Source organism: Macrosteles quadrilineatus, unplaced genomic scaffold, assembly GCF_028750875.1.
Source record: "Macrosteles quadrilineatus isolate MER2022 unplaced genomic scaffold, UCM_ALF_1.0 Scaffold_2__2_contigs__length_208266976, whole genome shotgun sequence".
NCBI classification, from domain to species: Eukaryota; Metazoa; Arthropoda; class Insecta; order Hemiptera; family Cicadellidae; genus Macrosteles; species Macrosteles quadrilineatus.
In genome coordinates, this window is record NW_026542595.1 from 119,971,615 (window position 1) to 119,995,019 (window position 23,405).

At 35.4% G+C, this 23,405-nt stretch overlaps 1 protein-coding gene across 3 annotated transcripts in view; it reads right to left on the reverse strand.

Moving 5' to 3' along the window:
• Window positions 1-23,405, reverse strand: part of LOC128985729 (midasin-like) — a 180,362-nt gene that overhangs the window by 131,637 nt on the left and 25,320 nt on the right. For 2 of the 3 annotated variants that reach the window (XM_054405543.1, XM_054405542.1), the window contains exons 8-10: window positions 22,176-22,339; window positions 19,616-19,745; window positions 5,165-5,280 (exon numbers count right to left, since the gene is read on the reverse strand). In XM_054405543.1, the coding sequence (XP_054261518.1) occupies window positions 5,165-5,280; window positions 19,616-19,745; window positions 22,176-22,339 (410 nt within the window). The remainder of the gene's footprint in view (window positions 1-5,164; window positions 5,281-19,615; window positions 19,746-22,175; window positions 22,340-23,405) is intronic. The other variant, XM_054405544.1, reaches the window with a different exon arrangement.

Here is a 23,405-nt window from a genome sequence, read left to right on the forward strand (position 1 = left end):
CAACATTCTTGAATGCTTGACAGCATGGACTAGGTCTTTAATGAAGATTGAAAACAGTACAGGACCCAAAAGAGAGCCCTGTGGCACTCCAGATAACACAGGAAAGGCTTCAGATTCAGACCCATTATATCTCACAATAAGGCAACGTCCACTAATATAGCTCCGAAACCACCTCAGCATAGGTCCAGCCACTCCCAAAATACCAAGCTTTGCCATAAGGTGATCATGGCTGATTCTATCGAATGCCTTCGAGAAATCTATATACACACTATCCACCTGGTGGTTTCTGTTGAAAGCTGAGATAATGTCGTCATGGTATGTTATTAAGTTGGTCGTTGAGGATCTGCCACTATAGAATCCATGTTGAGCTGTAGACAGAAAACTTCTGGCAAAGAAAGACAGCCGAGTAAGAACCAGAGACTCAAACACTTTTGCAAGCGTTGGCTGAATCGCTATAGGCCTGTAATTCTTGATATCCGAGGGATTGCCACTCTTTAAAATTGGTACAACGAAGCTTGTCTTCAGGCAGTTAGGAAAAACACCAGATGAAAGAAATGAATTAAAGAAGATTGTTATGTGCGGTGCAAGAATACAGCTACAGTACTTGAGTAGCGATGGAGAAATCTCATCGGGTCCTGCCCCTTTATTAGCATTCAGAGAGGACAAGACAACTTCAACTTCTTCACATGATACAGAAAACCCAGTAAGAGATGAGAGAGTTGTAATTGAGTCTTCATATGAGGGAGACCCTGATGGTGGTCTAAAGACAGACGAGAAATGTTCAGCAAAAAGTCTGCAGATGTCCTGAGGTGTGTCGGCAGTTACATTATTCAGGTAAATCGAAGATACAGCCTTGGAAGTCTTCCTGGTGTTATTAATGTGACCCCAGAATGCCTTAATATTTTCTTGCATGGAATCTTCTACCCGATTGATGTAGTTTCTGTAGCAAATCACAGTGAGTTGTTTACATTGAGTTCGTACACGACAGAAATCCATATAAATTTGTAAGTTTAAAGTCCTTTTGTACTCTCTATGAAGTAGTTTTTTTGGCAGAACTAGTCTCCTCAAGTCCTGAGAAAACCAACAAGGAAATCTAGATTTACCAAGACATTTTAGTGGAGTGAAAGATTTTATTAGGAAGCTTAGCCTAGAGCAAAAAGCCGTAAATGACGATTCCATGTCCTCGACACAACTCAGTAATGGATACTCCCAATTTTGTAGATTATTGAATATTTCTTTTTTGTTGCTCTTGTTGAAGTCTAGCTTGTATGTTATGTTTCTTGACCGTAGTCTACCCGGGCATTTAATTTCAATCTCAAGGGAAGGGTGGTGTGATTCAACCGGAACCAAAGGATCCAAGGCCTTAGTAACCTCAACATGGTCCAAAGATGAGAAAACCAGATCCAGTAAAACTCCACGGTCGTTTTTGATGCCATTAAATTGCTGAAGTTCAAAAAGTTGAGCTAAATTGAGAATGGGAACAGAATTTGGATCAAATATAGTATTGTCGGTATCATCCCATATAGTATCAGGTGAGTTGAAATCCCCAACCAGAAAAATGGGACCATTAGAACCATTTGAAAGCATAATTTCTTCACATGCAGAACAAAACTGGAGATACTGATTAACAGGCTTGTTTGGAGGAAGATACACAGCACTGAGGAGCAGATAGGAATTTGATAATTCTATAAGCGTAAAAACACATTCAACAGACTGTATTTGGGAGAAAAGCTCCCTGCTAACCAATCTATTACTTATGGCAACAAGAACTCCACCACCACTCAGCTTTTGGGAAGTCCCTTCAGATCGGTCACATCGATAAACAGTAAAGTCAGTGAGACCCAGCTCAGCATCACTTATCTCAGGTATTAAGTTGGTTTCCACTAAAACAATTATATCATAACCATGGGTTATTATAGAAAGCTTCAACTGATTTAATTTACTTCTCAGCCCATTAACATTCTGGAAGTAGATATTTAATTTCGACATCGTTTCAGACTTTACTCGTTTTTTGAAGAACCTTTTCACAATGTTTGGAACTCCATTGATGTATTTGATGGTTAGACTTACTTCTCCCTTTTTCTTACGTTCTTCAAGCTCACTCCTAATTTTCTTCAGGTACTCACGTTCCTTTATCATACGATCTCTTCCTATAGACAGGCCCTCATATGCAGCATCAAGAGTAGATATAACGTCCTGAGAATACTTTATGTTGAATGTTTTTGCATCATTAGCTGATCCAAACACAACTTTAAGAGGGCGAACCTTGCCACGTACGAATTTCCCAAGCCTATAAGATCGTATCCGGCCAGTATCAAGATCGACATCCAAGGCCGAGACTATATTTTTAATATGTTGGTTGTCTTGGTCTTGCCTTTCCTTAGGGGATGCACCAGTGGGTTCCTTCAAATTGTGTACCATAATATTAGCAGCTCGCTGAGACCTGTCATTAAGCTCACCAATGAGACATTCCGTATTAGTATGACCACCAGAAGTGCTCATCGTATTTAAACTCTCCTCCAGGGCAGAAATCCTAGTCTCAGAGGCAGCAAGTCTAGGCTCAAGAGCATAAATCTTAACACTAAGATCCTTTATGTCCTCACGTATAGGTACAATATCGTCATTCTTGAGTGAATCGACTTTCTTAATAAGCTGATCCATCTTCCCTGTGAGTTCAGCAATTTGCTACCAATTTGCTTGTTATGGAGGAAATTCAAGTAATTGCAAATTTAAAATTATCATGTTATTCTAATGAAGAATACTGTACACTTTTATAGCTTGCTTGTTTATGGAAATATATTGATCAAACATGGTAAATTTGTATATTTTTTATTATTCTACTAATATTTTACTAAAAACATATTTTTAGACTCCCTGTAGCAGCAAACATAGGTACTTGTTAAACCTAATGTTATTCAAATAGATTTAGTAATAAATTCAGGCAAATGGAAGTCTGCTTAGTCTGCAGGTTAGATGCGGTGGGGGTATTTTTATATTTAATATCTAGCCTGAAGTTTACAAGACATTTTTATGCAAACAGGAGGTTTTTAAGTCAATTAGTTTACTAGTAACAACCATTTCCGTAAACGCTTGCATAAATCCAACATGGCCGACTTATTTTTCAAAATGGCGGAAAAGTCCCCATGGGATTTTCTGGGACTTTCTTCTGTGGGTTCAGGAGACCTTAACAAATGATTTCCAACAGGTTTCAACTTTTTTTTTTTGAATTTCCTAAATTTTGCTATTTTGGAGCTAATTGCACTGGACTATATTTCATAACTTTTACTTGCAGAATCATATTGTTAAAGCATGTTACCTATTTTAAAATATTGATTTTACACATACACATATGTTTTGGTGTAAACAAATAAAAACATGCGTAAGATATATAGTTATACTGAAACTTTCAATTGGTTTACATTGATAAAATGTCAGGATACAATCAGACCTACAAAACTACAAGGTATACATAGCTTCAGACCTCCAAAAATGCCAAAATTTTCAGTCTAAAACATCAATCTTACTAGTTAAGTATCATTTAACAATTTTCCAGACATGTGTTATTTTTAAAATAATTTTGGACTTGTTTTGGCTATGTTTACAGTTAGTAAAACATGTAAAACTATGACTATGTCTCACTTTGCTTAGATTTAACAAAACCTCCCATCATTTGCAATGTCAAAACAAAAAATTATATAGCAATATTTACATGCAAAGAATTAATTAAATAAGAACGCCTTTGCAAAGGAAACGCAACAACAAAACGCTCGTGTATTGCGGGTATTGCATTGACTTCTGCAGGCGTTTTTCGTAAATGGATACCTACTCCCTCATGAATCAAATTGAGAGTTTCTCTGCATTTTCGATGCATCGCAAATGCCTACATGATGGTAAATGTACACTGTACAGGTAACCAGAGTATAAATATTTTAATAAATAATACATGCCTCTAAAACAAAGCTACCTTTACAAAAGGCTTTGTGTAAATGTGGCTTGATTCGATACCTAAACTTGAGAAAACTTGTTTTTAATATTTTCACAACCTACAATCCATCTTATAAAAATAAATGATTAAAAAAATTAAATTATTGGTTAACACACATTCACAAATCATAAGCAAATGGTATCAAATTGCAACTCTAGTTTTCACCGATTATTTTGAGTGGGTTTCTCCCACAAAGCTCTGTAACAGACAGGATGTGTCCTGACAGCAAGAAGCTATTTCCGGTGAAATCTGGTGAAATTGTAAGAGGTAAAATTTTGAACTGTATAAGCTGAACCAATGCTTGGATCTTCAATCTAATAAGAAGTGGTGTTATAGATAAAAAAAATCATAAGTGTAACCTATTAGGGAAGGAATTAATGCACTGCCTGCAGACCATCTGTCAGCAATTAATTTTACCGAGTTTGTTAACTTTATCTCTAATTGTTATAGAAAGGAAACCTAAGGTAATGAATTAATAATTCTTTCTTCATTTTGTTCACAGTAAAATTGTCTAACATAAAGTAGTAATTGGATAGCCAAAGTGTAAAATAAAATAAAAATTATATTATACATTTATTTTTTAAATAAACTTGATTTACAAATTCCAAGATTAATCCAGACACCAAATGTCTCTACTGTTATAGATTTCAATTGATTCCCTGTAGAAAAATCACATGTTTACTTTTATAAGTAATAGGCCTAACATTGAAAAAAATAATGTTTTACCTTACCGCAGATTTTGGGTGATAATTGATTTCCATAGCAACACAACCTTGTTTGTTATTCGCAACAAGAAATGAGTAAATATTCAAAACAAGAAGCAAGATATTTATAAACATCATAAAGTAAGAAGAAACATAAAGGGGGAAGAATAATAATAATTAAATAACTAATGGCGCTGCGTAGCGGTGACTTGAGCGGCACTCGTAAGTCAGCCGCAGGGCCTGCACCGGCCGTACAAGTAACACTTGTAAGTAGGCGCGAATGGGTTGAATAAATTACAAAATGTAATAATGTAAATTTATGCAAAAGGTCATTTTAGCCAGTGCTTAAGTCAAAGGCTTCAGCGGAGTTCATAGTAGTAGTAGTAGTATTGGTTGTAAAAACGTAAAAAACATAGCTATGTTGCGTGAAGCTGACAGGTAACAGATAGTATATATTATATTTCATAAACTTTACCTGGTGGAAGTTAGTCTACCATGAGCAGTATGAGAACTCAAACCCTCATGATCTCCGGCTGAAAACTTGAGGTACAAACTGACCATTCTACTGGCCACTGTCTTCAACACTGGAAACTGCAAACATAATTTATTTTTAAAAAGTTTAATAGATTGCAAAGTGTAAGGAGACAGGGTGGGAAGACTGTTTTCTAGTATTCATGATGAATATAATATGGAATAAAATATAAAATAAAATAGTTACAAAGTATTCAACAAGTAAATTTCAAAATAAGTTATTTGAACTGAGATTCAGGGAAAAATCAAAACTTTAGGTAGAACAGGATATATTTAAAAGAAAAAAAATACCCCCGCCGCAGCAAACCTGCAGACTAAGATAATTTCTATTTGCCTGAATTAATTTTCAATGACACAGTAGTTGGACACTTTGTGGACTTAAGGGGTGTTGAATTATATGAGTAAATGGAGTTTAATATACAGGAAAGTAAAAACACAATTTTTATGTCTGTATATAAATCACCAGAATTTGTTAAATACTAAAAAGCTTAACAATTTCATTGTTCATTAGTCTCAAGTCAACAATAAATGAAATAATTAATGTTCAAATCAGCTTACATCACAATAGTAACCGTTAAATATCACTTGACAATATAGCTCAGCTCGTGTCGAACTACAAGGAGTGTCGAACCATAGAGAGTCTAACTATCGAAGGTTTACTGCATTATGTTTAACAAATACCTAGGTTTGATGCTACAGGCAGGCTAAAATTGAGTTTTAAGTTTGGTAAAGTGTGCTTTTCAGTACAGTAGAACCTCTCTTATCCGACCAATGACAGGACCGGGCCATGGTCGGAACAGCCAAAAGGTCAGGAGGAGCATAACCTGCGGTCTCAGATTCTTCATAAACTCATAACATATTTTTTGTAGTACATATATAGGACTTTTTTTCATGATGATAAAACTAACTACAATTATTAAAACTTTAAAAACTTAATAGTAATAATGTACAAAAAAAATAATAATCTGACAATTCATAAAACTAAGCTTTAACTACATGATGAAATACCAGTCTGGTCTGTATCAGGACAGGATATAGGCTAATTGAATGAACGAAGTGAATTCTCATACTGGTGTAAAATGCATCTCATCAATCTCCAATAACTCGAATATAACTTCGTATATCAAGTTGATATTTTGCACAAAGGTTCTTTATCATATTATGTCAGTTAAGTTCGTTATTGGAGATTATTTGTTCAGAAATAATTATAAAATCCTAAAAAAACCATTTTAATTTTCCCCCATAAGAATAACATTAGGAGCTACCTTCTTCTTCTTTATTTTTGTTTACATTTTACGAGCAACAATTTTGTTGTGAATTCTAGAGACCGAAGTGAATTCTATTATTTCTTTCATCCATGGAGTAAACAGTTTTAACATCTGTACATATTATATTAGTCAATGGTTTTATGCTTAATAAATCTTTAAATTATAATTATTCTAAAAAGAACATATTGAAGGAAATAAATATGAGATATAAAAATATCCACCAAAATGTATTACAATATTACAATCGATAAAAATGTTTAGGTAGTCACATGTTTGAACTTTTTACATGTTTTTATGCTTGTTAGCTTAGTAGGCCTAGGCTTGAATTAGGTAAGACCACAGTCCTTGGAATGCTTATTAATAAAAATAATGTGTGAATTTTATCACTTGGGTGGCATGATGGGTTTCTATAAATAAGTGGTTTTAACATTGTCTTGAGCTTTTTATATTGTTAATTTTCAATATTATTGTTATAGCACACTCTGCCTATGCCAATCAGATTTTTTTAAGAGTTTTTTTTCAAACATACAGGCCAATAAGTGAAATAGTTTCCTCTTTCCTTTTTTTTATCGTCGGTTGTTTGTTAGTGCTTTCTGTCGGGTCTATTTGTTGTTAATGTTGGTCGTAAAATAAAATAGTTAACATTTTGATATAATCATTTTAATGAATATACCGCAAATATTACTCCTCGTAGTTAGAGTGCAAGAGTTATTTCACTTTATACCTATCTTTGTCACTGTTGTCATTGGCAAAGACTAGATCTAGGTTAGGAACTGAGGGAGCCATTGGTTAGAGTGTTAGAGACCATTAGATTCTAAGCAAGGAAGGAACTTAAAGTACTGTGTCTGGTTAATTGTTTCAAAAATTAATCATTGAGATATGATCTTTTAAGTGTTATTTTGAATTTAATATTAGGCCTATAACTTAACGTTATCCGGTAAGTTATAAGCTAGGCGTATTTAACTTAACTTGCTTACACTATCAAGTGTAACTGACAGAGTGTTCCCTACGAAGTAGGCCTAGGGTAGCCTGCAATCAAAGGTATTTTAGTAGCCATTACATGAAGTAAAATTCGTAACTTCGTAACTGTCCAAAGACGTTACCGTTACCAACAATTATTGTAAGTTTTGAGTCTCTAGAAATAATAGCAAAATAAAGAAGTTTAAAGTGCTGCCACTTTGTTTTGTATCTGATAGGCCTAGCCTACCTTGGCCTTTTCTACAGTCTAATTAATTTAAATTAAAGGACCTAGGGTAGGCCTAAGTTAATAGATCAATTTATTCTAACCTTTAACTTGTATAAGATTTTTTGAGAGGATAGCAGGCTTACCTGAATGGGAAAGAGTCCAAACTGGCACAGGAAACACAAAACATAACTTTACTATATACAAAGTTATGTTTTGTGTTTCCTGTGCCAGTTTGGACTCTTTCCCATTCAGGTAAGCCTGCTATCCTCTCAAAAAATCCTAAAAAATCTAGGCCCTTGTGCTCTATGCTACACCCTTAACCTTTAACTTGTATAAGTTAACCTATCTCTGGCCATAGGCCTAAGCCGGGTTTTCCTAGGCGTGGAGTGCGGAAAGGCGATTTAACAACGTCTTCCGACACGCTTCTAGGAAAGCAGTTAACTTAACATTAACTTAAATGACTGTAAGATGCCTACCTAAGACGAGGAGGGCCTCACTTTCGTTTACGTTTTACACTCTTTCGAATGAATATATCGATCGATATAAGTTTATCGATTATTCCATTCGATATATCAAGTTTGGTAAGTTAACTAAGTTTACGTTAACCGAATGAAATACAGTAATCGATATAATCAAATTATTTATATCTTAGGCCTATCAATATTTTTCATTCGAATTAGTGTAGGTTGTTTAAACTTAAGTGCAGCCAAGAGGAGTCTGTGTTTTGCAATCCGTTTCTGTGCCTAACTTAACTTAGGAAACTCCAGGTTAAGTAGGCCTAGGGTGAGTTAAGTTAGGTAGACCTAACTTATCTGTCTGCAGTCAAGTTTCTATAAATACCCCCGCCGCAGCAAACCTACAGACTTAGCGAATTTCCATCTGCCTGATTAGATTTAAACTAAATTGTCTCCTTAAAATTATCACATTTATTCCCTACAAGTTTACATGTTGCTCGAATTCGAGCAATTGCAAAGTATTACATGTTATGTTTTGTTCGTCGCGTCGGAGGCATTTAAAAGAAAAAAAAAACAACATACAAAAATTATAGCTACACCAAACAACGATAAATGCACAATTTTAAGTTACAATCATGCTAACACGATCCGTCTTGGGGGTTATGTTTACACAAACTCAAATAGTAAATAAATGTACTCAATGCGTTTCATTGAATTGAAAAAAAATAACAGCAATTAAATTATACAGCTGTTCAAAATGTAAACAATCATGTCCTCCATAAGGATAACATAGGAACTTTCAAAGCCACTGGGGCAGAGCCCAAGGGACTTTTTCAAAAATGTAAGGCCAGTTTGCAAATCTACGCGACACGCTCTTTCCAATGAGACGTCAATGGAAAAAATCGGTTAAGAAATGGCGGAGGAGTTCGACCGACAAAGTTTCATGTAGCGTATTAATTATATAGATTCAAACAGAATTAGTTTAATGAGTACTTAGGTTTGCTGCAACAGGGAGGGTAAAAAAGTTTTTTTTTATGTAAAATATTAAAAGGTACTGTGGTTTAGTAAGAAATTAATGTATTTTCCAAATTTGATCAAAATATGTTCATAAACAAGCAAACTACAACAGTTGACTTATTCTCCATAAGAATAACATGGGAATTTTAAAATTACAATTTTTTTGAATTTTCTCCTTAACAATTAGGCGCATAATAACGCTTCAATATACTAAATTATTTGTTTTTTTAAGCTCTACAAAATGGTTTAAAAAGAAATTGTGAAATTTTGTGTTTTTAGGGTCAAAAATGGGAAAAACCTATTTTTACCCCATAAAACCCCCCATAAACCACCGTTCCCATAGTCCAATCATGCTGGTTCGCGAACTCATTCAAGTTTATCCTGCCTTACACCTTCAAACCAAATTTTATCAAAATCGGACAAAAATTACTCAAGTTATCGTGCGGATGGACACATATATATATATATATATATATATATATATCTCTATATATAGATAGATATATAAAAATTTGAACGAATGGTGTTTTTGGCCTCTGGGGACATCAAAATGAAAAAGTAAATCGGTCCCGGGCTTAGGTCTTACCATGAGACCTACGGTAATAGCTACTTCCCTATAGGGAAATTCGCTAAAAGCCTACTAGTCCAGGCGCTAAACGGGTTGAGTATGCACTGAAAGTCTGACAAAATTTGACTTTTGATTATTGTTGGGGACATCTAGTAGATGAAAAAAATCTATGATGTCGCATTTCTAGGGTGGTCACAACTCGGGGGGGAGGGGGGGAAGTTGCGCGGGTCATCGGTTTACATTTCCGCGTCTAACTCACAAACGGTTAATGATAGAAAGGTGAATTAAGCGTCTATCTACGCCTAAATATATTGTCTTTTAAAAAGGTTATTACAACCTTTCTTCTATCTCTTATACTTTAGGCGCTAATCAACATTTATTGCAAAAAATAAAATTTAAAAATACTTTAAAATGAAATATCGGAAATATTGCGCTTGTTTAGGGCATGTTACAAACTATTTATGGTTAGAAAAACGAACAAGTAGTACAACAACACCAAGTTTAAGGAAATATGTGCAAAAACAACAGAGCTACGTTTCATTACGTAAGAGTAAACGTGGAAAATTCGTAGTAGTACCGAGGCGCGCATGGACGGTACGTAGCCCACAGTCAATATAGGTTTGATGTTAACCATGGGATGTTAGACCATGTTGAGATGAGCATTTTCCCAAAAGTCTCCACTCCTACCCCTTTGTGCTTCCCTCTACCCCCCCCCCCTTTAGATAAATTTACAGTCTCTTAGAAATTAAGCTATAACTTTAAAACGGGTAAGGATAATAACGCAATCTTTTATTAATCATTTTGCGTTACGATATTCTACAAAAAGTGTATTTACCATGGTATACTAAATATTCATAAAAAAAATATTTTTTACGGATTAATTTATGAAACCTTTCTTTGTAGATTTTTTATACGAGGTCGCACAACAAAATGTTTGATACGAAATTTGGGGCGCATAGTTTACATTTTAAAATGATACATAGTTATTAACAGTTTGTTTGCATATAGTGGTTATAGATAGTACAGTATATTGATTTTACAGGACTCTGGCTTTTTTGTGCACCGCAACAATGAAAAAAATTACGTATATTATGGTTTTTGTATTTGAATTTGCCACTTTATATAGGTTATATTAACGTTATGTAGCTCATTCAGTACATATACAGACTGTAGTGGATACATATGAATGAATATCGTGCATTTGCTGCTGTACGCCAGAGCCTCATTTTACTATACAGGGTGTCTCACCTAAAGTGAACCAATAGATAACTTTTTTATTATGAGATATAGAGTTAAACTTCTTATGGGACACTACCCTTTATTTTAAGATGTTTTTTTTAGAGGTTTCGAATTTTAAAAATATGTTCGCCATTTTCCAATATGGCTGACAACTTTGTTAGTCCTATGGAATACCCTGTATTTTATGATTGTTTTAGAATGTAAACGCACAATTTTTAAACCTTTTTATTCTTGACATTTTTCTCTAAAGCTACTTGTTTAGGAGTTACATCGAAAAAGAAATGGTTTGTGAGTACATCCTCATCCTGCATCCTGTAGCTCATAAACGAGTAAGTTTAAGAGCGGAAATACAAAGAATAAACAATTTTTTAAATCACATCTACATTTTTAAAAAACCATAAAATAAAATGTTCCAATATCAAAGTAAGCTAGCATTTTTGAAAATGGTGGCCATTTTTAAAACAACAAAATCAGTATTTTTTAACGTATTTTATATATTTTTTTGAACGAGGACTTATATGTGACTTATTTATTCTTTGCACTTTCTCTCTCAACTTACTCGTTTATGAGCTACAGGATGCCGAATGTACACCCCAAGCCTTTCTTTTAGATATAACACGCTGTAACTCCTAAATGGGGTAGGTTTAGAGAAAAAATGTCACGAATAAAAATACCCCCGGCCCAGCAAACCTGCAGACTAAGCGAATTTCTATTTGCCTGATTGGATTTACCCTAAAATGTCTCCTTAAAAATATCACATTTATTCCCTATTTAAATAGAATCAGTTTAACACATACTTAGGTTTGCTGCAACAGGGAGGGTAAAAGTGTTTTTTTATGTAAAATGTTAATAGGCCTAGTTAGTAAAAAATAAAAACATTTTCCAAATTTGGGCAAAATATGTTAATAAACAAGCAAACTACAACAGTTTACTTATTCTCCATAAGAATAACATGGGAATTTTAAATTAACAATTTTTTGGAATTTTCTCCGTAACCATTAGGCGCATTATAACGCTTCAATATACTAAATTATTTGTTTTTTTAAGCTCTACAAAATAGTTTGGAAAGAAATTGCAAAATTTTATGTTTTTTGGGTCAAAAATTGGAAAAACCCATTTTTACCCCATAAAAGCCCCCATAAACCCCCGTTCCCATGGTCCGATCATGCTGGTTCGCGAACTCGTTCGAATAAACGCAGATTTACACGTTTGTACCAAATTTCATCAAAATCGGATAATTTTTGCTCGAGTTATCGCGCTAACGGACACATATATATATATATAAATATATATATATATATGAATTTGAACGGATGATGTTTTTGGCCTCTAGGGACCTCAAAACGAAAAAAAAAATCGGTCCCGGGTCCAGGTCTTACCATGAGTACTACGGTAATAGCTTATTCCCTATATGGGAAATTCGCTAAAATAGCGTTTAAATTCTAAAAGAATACTAAAATACAGCGTATTCCATAAGAAATAACTAAGTTGTTGGCCATATTGAAAATGGTGGATATATATTTTTTATTCGTAACCATCCCTAAAAACATTTTTTACAAATAAAAGGGGTCGTCTAATAAAAAGTTAACTCTATGTGGAAAATAAAATTTATGTATGTTCACTATGTAATCTCAACCGGGATGAAACGTGTACCCTTTTATAGCAGAATGTCCAATTTAAAAAAAAGATACGTCAATTTTGGTCTAACAACTTATATTTAAATGAATATGAGTTTTTTTTTTGAATTTTTAAATGGCAAAGATTGGCGGGCACTTGGAAATTATCTTAAAGAGGCGTGGAGTAAAGGGTGGGAATTGATAATGGAGTATAATTATTAAATTTAAGAATTGAGATATCAATACAAAAATTGGAAAAATACAAAAAAAAGTATCTATCAAAGTAAATTATAAAAGCAACAGGTTTGTTTTATAATTATTAACTGTTTGTAGGAAAAATTCAGATTCTCAGTAGGCTACATTTAAATTTTATTATTCATTCAATTGATATCTGATATATTAGTATGCAGTGCTATTTGTGTATGTTCTGTAGTGGAAATCAGTTTATTTCATGAATAATTGTATGTGATTTATAAATTTTTTTTAAACTGTTTTAAAATATTATAAAGTCAGTGTGTCTAACACAAAACAGACGGTCTTTGACCATTGTTCTTTGCATTTTAATAAAAAACACTGTATTGATATTTTATTACAATGAACACATTTTCTTCTTCTTCTTCAGAAATCTATAATAATTCTTTTTGAATATTTATTCATCTAATAATTCTTTTTGTAGATTATCGTAACGCAAAATGATTAATAAAATATTGCATTATTATCCTTACCCGTTTTAAAGTTATAGCTTAATTGCTAAAAGGCTGTAAATTTATCTAAAAAGGGGGGTTAGAGGAAAGCACAAAGGGGAGGAGTGTTGACTTTCGGGAAAATGATAATCTCAACATGGTCTAACAGCATAGAAAAATTCAGCTTTCCCATAGTTACTTCCAACATCAAACCTATATTGACTGTGGGCTACGTACCGAAAAGTACTACTACGAATTTTCCACGTTTACTCTTACTGAAATCAACGTAGCTCTGTTGTTTTTGCACGGATTTCTTTAAACTTGGTGTTGTTGTACTACTTGTTAGTTTTTCTAACCATAAATAGTTTGTAACATGCCCTAAACAAGCGCAATATTTCCGATATTTCATTTTAAAGTATTTTTAAATTTTATTTTTTGCAATAAATGTTGATTAGTGCCTAAAGTATAAGAGATAGAAGAAAGGTTGTAATAACCTTTTTAAAAGACAATATATTTAGGCGTAGATAGACGCTTAATTCACTTTTCTATCATTAACCGTTTGTGAGTTAGACGCGGAAATGTAAACCGATGACCCGCGCAACTTCCCCCCCTCCCCCCCCCCCCCGAGTTGTGACCACCCTAGAAATGCGACATCATAGATTTTTTTCATCTACTAGATGTCCCCAACAATAATCAAAAGTCAAATTTTGTCAGACTTTCAGTGCATACTCAACCCGTTTAGCGCCTGGACTATACTACATGCAGGCCTAAGTTAGGTTTAAAGCATTCGTAGCTCATCTGAATCTATAAATAGTTTAAACTTATGTAACGAGTGTTGTAAAAGCCAGTTAACCTAAGAATTTCTCATTTAAGTTAGTAGGCCTAGGCATGGGTGGAGTTCCGCTAAAACCTGCGATATTTTATCAAATTAATAATAAGCTATATCAATTATGATTCGGTTCGATGAATTTTAATAACTTAGGTCTAACCTATAGACCCTACCGGTAAGCAATAACAAGCAAAAAAGATCGAATTTTGATGAAATTTGGTATAAACGTGTAAACATAGGCTAGGCCTACATTTATTTTCGCAAACCAGCATGATCTAACTATAGGAACGGGGGTTTTTGGGGGTTTTATGAGGTAAAAATAGGGTTGAAGCGTTATCGTGCATCTAATAGTTACTGTATGGAGGAAATTCTAAAAATTTTAAATTTAAAATAGCTATATTATTCTTATGGAGATTAATTAAACTGTTGTACCTGTAGTTTGCTTGTTTTTGAGCGTATATTGATCAAAGTGCTGTAATTGGTGTGAACCTGGCAATAACTCCAGCAATAAGTAGTGTGCGCGCCCTATAAAATCTATTGCTGGCCGTTTAGCAGGAAAATACGGCCGCGTACCATATTACCGACGAGGTCACCAGATAGAGGACACTTGAACGGACACGACAGTATCAATATCATGTACCTGGGGGATAAGTTAGGGGGGGGGGGTAAAGTCAGCAATAAGAAGTGAGCGCACCTTGTAATGTCTATTACTAGCCGTTTTGCGGGAAAATAAGGCCGCGTACTATATTACCGATGATGTCGCCAAATAAAGGACACTTTAATGGACACGACAGTATCAATACCATGTACCTGGGGGATAAGTTAGGGGGGGGGGGTAAAGTCAGTAATTAGTAGTGAGCGCGCTTCATAAAATCTATTGCTGGCCGTTTTACGGGAAAATACGGCCGCGTACCTTATTACCGATGATGTCACCAGATAGAGGACACTTTAGCGGACACGACAGTATCAATATCATGTACCTGGGGAATAAGTTAGGGAGGGTAAAGTCAGAAATAAGTAGTAAGCGCGCATTATAAAATCTATTGATGGCCGTTTTGCGGGAAAATACGGCCGCGTACCTTATTACCGATGATGTCACAAGATAGAGGACACTTTAACGGACACGACAGTATCAATATCACATACCTGGGGCAGAAGTTGGGGGGGGGGGGGGTAAAGTCAGCAATAAATCGAAAAAATCTATTGCTGTCCGTTTAGCGGGAAAATCCAGCCGCGTACCTTCTTATCGATAATGACAGCACATAAAAGACACTTTAATGGACACGACATTATCAATATCATGTACCTGGGAATAAGTTAGGGGGGGTTAAGTCAGCAATAAGAAGTCAGTTTACCTTATAAAATCTATTGCTGGCCGTTTTGTGGAAAAATACGGCCGCGTACCATATTACCGATAATGTCACCAGATAGAGGACACTTTAACGGACACGACAGTATCACTATCATATACCTGGGGGATAAGTTAGGGGGGATAAAGTCAGCTCAATAAATCAAAAAAATCCGTTTAGCCTGAAAATCCAGCCGCGTACCTTCTTATCGATAATGCCAGCAGATATAGGACACTTTGATGGACACGACAGTATCAATACCATGTACCTGGGGGATAAGTTAGGGGGGGGGGGTAAAGTCAGTAATTAGTAGTGAGCGCGCTTCATAAAATCTATTGCTGGCCATTTTGCGGGAAAATACGGCCGCGTACCTTATTACCGATGATGTCACCAGATAGAGGACACTTTAACGGACACGACAGTATCAATGTCATGTACCTGGGGGATAAGTTAGGGGGGGGGGGTTAAGTCAGTAATAAGTAGTGCGATCACCCGATTAAATCTTTTGATAGCCGTTTTGTTGTTTTGACCCCAGTCGCACACACTCGCCACTAGGTTTGATCTTACACGACCAGCGGTCCATGTTATCAAATGCTGTTGCTGTTTATTACACGCAGCCACAGTCAGACCTGTAGCTTCCTCAAACGACTGGCAGTCGCGGTCACGCGTAACTCGAGTGGCCGAAACGTGGCCACGAACTGTCGTGTCCGTTAAAGTGTCCTCTATCCGTTGACATCATCGGTAATAAGGTACACGGCCGGATTTTCTGCTTAACGACCAGCAATAGATTTTTTTGACTTATTGCTGAATTAACCCCCCTAACTTATCCCCCAGGTACATGATATTGATACTGTCGTGTCCGTTAAAGTTTCTTCTATCTTGTGACATTATCGGTAATAAGGTATGCGCCCGTATCTTACCGCAAAATGGCAAGCAATAGATTTTTTCGACTTATTTCTGTCTTTACCCCCCTTAACTTATCCCCCAGGTACATGATAGTGATACTGTCGTGTCCTTTATCTGTTGACATTACCAGTAAACATACGTACTACATAGCCGGATTTTCCCGCTAAACGGCCAGCAATAGATTGTTTTGACTTATTGCTGACTTTACCCTCCATAACTTATCTCCCAGTTACATGATAGTGATACTGTCGTGTCCGTAGTGTCCTATATCTGGTGACATCATCGGTAACATGGTAGGCGGCCGTATCTTCCCGCAAAACGGCCAGCAATAGATTTTATAAGGCATGCACACTACTTATTGTTGACTTTACCCTCCCTAACTTCCCCCAGGTATATGATAGTGATACTGTCGTGTCCGTTAAAGTGTCCTCTATCTGGTGACATTATCGGTAATATGGTACGCGGCCATATTTTTCCGCAAAACGGCCAGCAATAGATTTTATAAGGTAAACTGACTTCTTATTGCTGACTTAACCCCCCCTAACTTATCCCCCAGGTACATGATAGTGATACTGTCGTGTCCGTTAAAGTGTCCTCTATCTGGTGACATCATCGGTAACATGGTAGGCGGCCGTATCTTCCCCCAAAACGGCCAGCAATAGATTTTATAAGGCATGCACACTACTTTTGTTGACTTTACCCTCCCTAACTTATCCCCCAGGTATATGATAGTGATACTGTCGTGTCCGTTAAAGTGTCCTCTATCTGGTGACATTATCAATAATATGGTACGCGGCCGTATTTTTCCGCAAAACGGCCAGCAATAGATTTTATAATAAGTATTGACTTCTTATTGCTGACTTAACCCCCCCTAACTTATCCCCCAGGTACATGATATTGATACTGTCGTGTACATTAAAGTGTCCCTCTATCTGGTGACATCATTGGTAATATGGTACGCGGCCGTATCTTCCCGCAAAACGGCCAGCAATAGATTTTATAGGGCGTGCGCACTACTTATTGCTGGAGTTATTGCTGGATTCACACAAGTAGTGCATTGTATATGGTTGAATATCTGAAAATACATCCATTTCTTACTAAACTACTAACTTAACATTTTACAACAAAGAAACACTTTTTTACGCTCATTGTTGCAGCAAACCTAATTTTTTGTTTAACTAATTGAATTTAAATAGGTATTAGCCTAAATTTGATATTTTTAAGGATACATTTTAGTTTAAATCCAATAAAGCAAATAGGCCTTAATAAGCCTACATAGACCTAAAAAGGTAATGTATAACTTTCTTCTAGCTACTAGACCTGTGTCCTTAGTAGGCCTACTTAGGTTAAGTTACCCATTTTCAGGGGGACAGTTTCGCAGGGGACCTAGCCTACGATATATTATAAGATGAAATATTCGTTTGATATAGCCTATAAGTTTAGGCTAGGCCTATAAAATATCGTAATCAGTTCATTTCTAGGTGATACAACTTACCTTAATCCATTTATCATGTAGGCCTAGGTCTCTTTCAATATTGAACATTTATGTCTAACGTATTTTTTAAGGATACTCTTTACACTGTGTAGCTTACTTTTTGGTTTATAATAGGCCTAATAACAAAGGTAGCATTTCTAAAAAACAACATCAATCTTTTGTGTATGATTTGTTTAAAAGATAAATTTAAAAATACATTGGCTACGGTAAGTTAACTTTGATCTTTTTCATGAGTTTATAAAAAAGTACCTATACTTAACATAACTATAAATCGGTTCAATAATAACTTAACTATCGTATCAAATTTGAATTAATCTTAAGATACCATATGATATAAATAAAATAAATAACAAAAACATTAACGAAGCATTTTATTTTTTTATTCTTAGTTGTTTTGTTATTAGGTGGCCTAGGCGCTAGGCCTATTTTTTTTGTTTCCTTTGGTAAATTATAGTCCTACACAGTAGTTAAATTTATGAAATATAAACAAAACCCGAACAATCCATTAATCAATTTTATGTTTAGGCTACACCGGGGAAAAATAAAGAATATTTTAATAAAAAAATTAAATTGGATAAATACCGATATTTAATGTTAAGTTTTTATCCGAAAAACAATCTTCACAAAAATTATTTAGTATGTAATCATTGCGATATGTTGTACTTTTTAGATGTTTAATTGCAGTTTCTTTCACGCTGAATCCAAAAATGCAATTGGTTTTTGTCGGTGAGATTCCTAAGTGGCTGTAAAAAGAAGGTTAACATTACGAATCTGAGGTTCATTTAGTGATTCAGATGATAATATGGCGTGGTCTGGACGGATCCGTATGTGTTATTGTCTGAAAGTTTTGTTGTAATTAGTAATACAAAACCTCAAGAACCCTTCATAGTTCGCTAGCTATAGTAAGTAGTTGTAGCTTAGTAACAACTCCGTTATTAAGCAGAGTAGAGTAATTAATGTGTTTGGTACTGTAATACATTGAAATGCATTCAACTTATTTGGCCATGTATCACACACAATTTAGTTGTGCATCATAGAATACGTTAGGTTGAAAAAGATGTGATACTCAGCCCATGATTTTTAATCACCCTGTCACATGATTACAGGACCACATTGAGGGGGAGGGGCTAAGGGGGCAAATGCCCAGGGACACGGGCCCTAACTTAGGTTGGACAATTTTTAGTGTCAAACTGACCCCAGTTACTTTTTGCTTTGGGGCTTTAAAAATTATTGCCTTGTGAATTAACAGGTTTAGATTAACATCCCCAGCAAAAAAAAAATAACAAACACCACTGACACTGACGTTATAATTTATGATAGATAAAAGTAGAGCTTATGCTATTTATATTTGATTTTTGGATAGATATATGCGGCATTAGAATTGTTTCTAAAATAAAAGAGCGTTACGCCCGTAGTACAGAAAAATCGTTGTTAGTCTGGCCACTGCCGCCGCACAAACTTGCGGCGCGGCGCGCCGCAGGGGCAAGGTGAGGGGCCAAAGACAGATTATATGTACATGGAATTGTCTTCGTTCATTCTCATACGCGACTTCGGAGCGTACTCCTAGTGATATTTCCTGTATACTTAGTGAGTTGGTGGCTCAGTCGGTAGTGTTACAGACTTTGGGCCCAAGGCAGCGATGTCATGGGTTCGGATACTGGTCACTGCCGAAAACATTTTATCAGTACAGATCACCTATGTACTGTACCGGTTCACTTTGATGTACGATCCACAAGACAGTATAAACCTAATACAATTTTCATAAAAGAACTTATTTAACTAACCTTAACTTGTATAATGTATTGAAGCTCTTCTCTTGATAGAGGTTCCATGTTGACTTGTACCCAGTGCTTTTCCAACAACTCACATGCATTGCTGCGTTGCTTATATAGTCCAGTGGCTCCAGACAGTAACCTGGAACAAGCTTTGTCATGAGGAAACTGGACCAGCTGGGTGATAACATAATTTACAATAACTTTTGAACCGTCATTTTTACAGAAATGGGAGTCGTAACATTTTGTTCAGAATTTAAAGGGCTACAACATACTAAATTTTTATGAAATTCGTTCAGCAGTTTTTTGGAAATCCGATTTTTCCGTTATTTTATGGGTTTTTATGAGAAAATCAACACAAAAAATCTAAATTTCTAAAAAATGAAAAAAGATGCCTGGAGATGCCATGGATTAGACTGGACACACCAAATTCCCTCGAAATTTGACCACAGGTGTAGTCCCTAGCTCTGTATACATCGAGACGCACAGACCCACACACAGACATCCCTTCGAAAACCACTTTTTTGGGTAGAGGGGGACCCAAAACGGATATATCCACTCAAAACTCAAACTCAAAAATTTTGACGAAAACAATACTTTCTCCATATACTATGGCTATAAGGGGAGAAAGTAAAAAGCGAATTTAATAAAAACAGTCACATGACTGTTACAAACTTAACTTGTCCCTACTTTGATTTCCACCTAGTTAGAGAGATTTAAGCACATTGGTGTAAAACCAATTTTAAATGACCCATTCCTTAAAGGAAAGTTTCATGCTTCTTACTACTGCTGTTAGATAGAGTCTTTTGACTGTCAATGCTCGCACGGTTGCAGGTAAAAAAAATTGAATGCAATTAAATATAACACAGCTTGATAGGACAGAGGTAAAGACAAAAAAGTTTTACGCTGGCCATTGCCTACTGCCATAAAACTGTTTATGGCTTCATATTAAACTTGTAACTAATCTACAATCTTATTTTATAAGTAAAAATATTTGTTATGGATATTTTATCTTTCTATTGACAAAACTACAAGAGTTGTTGTTTGCATTCGTGTTTTTTTTTTCTCATTTTTTGTTATGCAAGCCTACTTGGTCTCAAATTATGCCATTGCATGTTCTGTATCTTGTCTAATATTTTTGGATGTGGCTGTTTATGTTTAACCCTTCCCGGACGGGTGACGGATGTATCCGCCATGTCTTTGGCGATAAAGGACGGGTGGCGGATATAACCGCCTTCTCTTCAGACAGACTGGCAGGTGCTTGAGCAGTAACCAGATGTTTCGCGGTACCAAGGCGCCACTTTCCTGCTCTCTCCATGGCTGCGCTCTCTCCCACGCTCCCCCCTCTAACCCGCGCCTGCCCCTCTCCTGCGTATACCCCTCTCCCGCGCAAAACCCACCTCTCCTACGCCCCCCCTTGACGTTTCGCGCTCAACACTACGTTGTCTTTATTTATTGTTTACATATTGTTCTTTATTTATTGCCTAACGTTCTCATGGTCATATCTTCAAAGACGGGTGACGGATATATCCGCTGCCTTTCTACTCATCCGCGGACGGGTAGCGGATATATCCGCATAGTTAAAAACAAGCAAAAATTATTTTGACCGTATGAAGTGTTCCATTGTGTTTATTTTATGTATAGCCTAATTGTAAAACAAAACAAAAATAAAGAAAACTAATTTTTATTTTTTCCTATAATTTTTTGTTTTATGTCACGATTTCGCCCGTCCGAGAAGGGTTAAATGTTTTTTGTTTCTTATATTTTGTTATTGTGTTGTAGGTACTTTATACAATGTAAATATTATGAACTAGAATGACAATAGTGACTTTGCCACACTCTTTGTTAACCACATAGTTTGTTACTCAATTTATATAGGGCCTCCTAAATAATTAGGTATAGGTCTGGGCCTTTTGATTTTTTGGAAGAGCTTTAAAATATACTAAGAAAATTAAATCGAGCCTGAGATAAACTAATGATTGATATGTGTCAATGTTAACTTTGCAGTTACGGTATTTTTATCAGGTAACAGTTATTGACAAGCTAATGGGAGAAAGTATGTGTCATCAGATTGCTGATACCGTTAATTTTAACTTCATTGTAAGAAAGAAAACGTCCTTGTACAACCTGATGATGGCTCGACATAGGAGCCGAAACTAGTTGCGTTTGCAACAAGATTGGATTGCCTAATAGCAGGTATTTAACCCTTCTCTTTTTTTATGCTTTTTTTAATCAATGATAGATATTTAAAGGCTATATCTACATCAACATTAGTAGGTTTTATGTTATTTCATTGTTGTTAACTTATAATCTACAACTGTATCTACAAGTTCTTGAAAGTTGTTTCCTGAACTTTATCTCTATCTTGGTCTGCTCCATTACATTCTATAGCCCAATCCGCCTTGAACTACTCGCACTACAGCAGAAAATTCTTGTTGATTAGCTTATTTTTCAATCGATGTTAAGGATGCAACATAGAGCACCAGAGCCTAGATTTTTATTGGAATTTAGTCTTGCATATCCTAAATAAAATTACAAACAAATTTTCAACGTTAATCTTGGGTCTTGGTACCTGTAACTGAAGAATAGCTGGAAGCCAGGAGCAGCTTGTAGATTATCTCGGTAGCCAGGTACATTGACACACCCTGTCTCTAACAGACTAGCCAACACTGCAATCACATCACTTGTAGCACTGTCTATATCTTCCAACAACAACCACTGGCCACTAGACACTGCCTACACAACAACAATTTTATGACAATTAGGAAGTACTAACACAGCAGCAAACCTGCAGACTAAATCAATTTCCATTTGCCTTGTTGGATTTTCAATAACATGTTACCTAAAAACTCTCAGATATATCCCATATTAAAAACCTTTATTAAATGCTTTAAATTTGCTGGTACATGTACACTGTACAGGGTAGGAAAATGGTATTTTTTGAAATTTTTTTTAAATTGTCAAGGTAGGTATGAAATAAAGAAAATTGACCAAATTTGATCAAATCAAAATACATCCATAAACCAGCAAAATACAACAGCTTACTTTATTATCAATATTCAATAACAATAATTAGCATGGGCAATTTTTTATTAGTTTTTTATCGAATTTCCCATATAGAGCTATTACCGCAGGTCTCATGGTAAGACCTAGACCCGGGACCGATTTACTTTTTCGTTTTGAGGTCCCCAGAGGCCAAAAACACCATCCGTTAAAATTCATATATATATATATATAAATTCATAATGCAAGAAATTAATATAGCCTACATATATAGGCCTATATATATATATTATATATATAGGCCTATATATGTATATTAATTTCTTGTATATATATATATGTCTGTTAGCACGATAACTCGAGCAAAAATGATCCAATTTTGATGAAATTTGGTACAAACGTGTAAACCGTGTGCGCACACTTAGACAGGTTTGTCTATGTGCGCGCACGCGGTTCGTAGGCCTACTATTTTCCGTCCATGTATGTGTGTAAAAATTATATTTATTTGACGACCTCTGATGAGTGAAACGTGTTCTTGAGAACCTGATGATGAAGCTTATATTGCTTCGAAACGCGTAGTCGACAGACAGCATTTGGATTACTCTGGTAGATCCAGGTAACATTATACCTTTCTTTTATAATCTCAAATTAAAGGTCTCTATCCCGTGACGGCGGGAAAAATAGTGAAATTCCCAAAATTTTAACACAAAATTAGATATAACGTAAAATGTTCTCCATAAAAATAGCATTAGAAGCCATTTACTGCTGGATTTTGTTTACTTCAAAAGAGCTGATCATC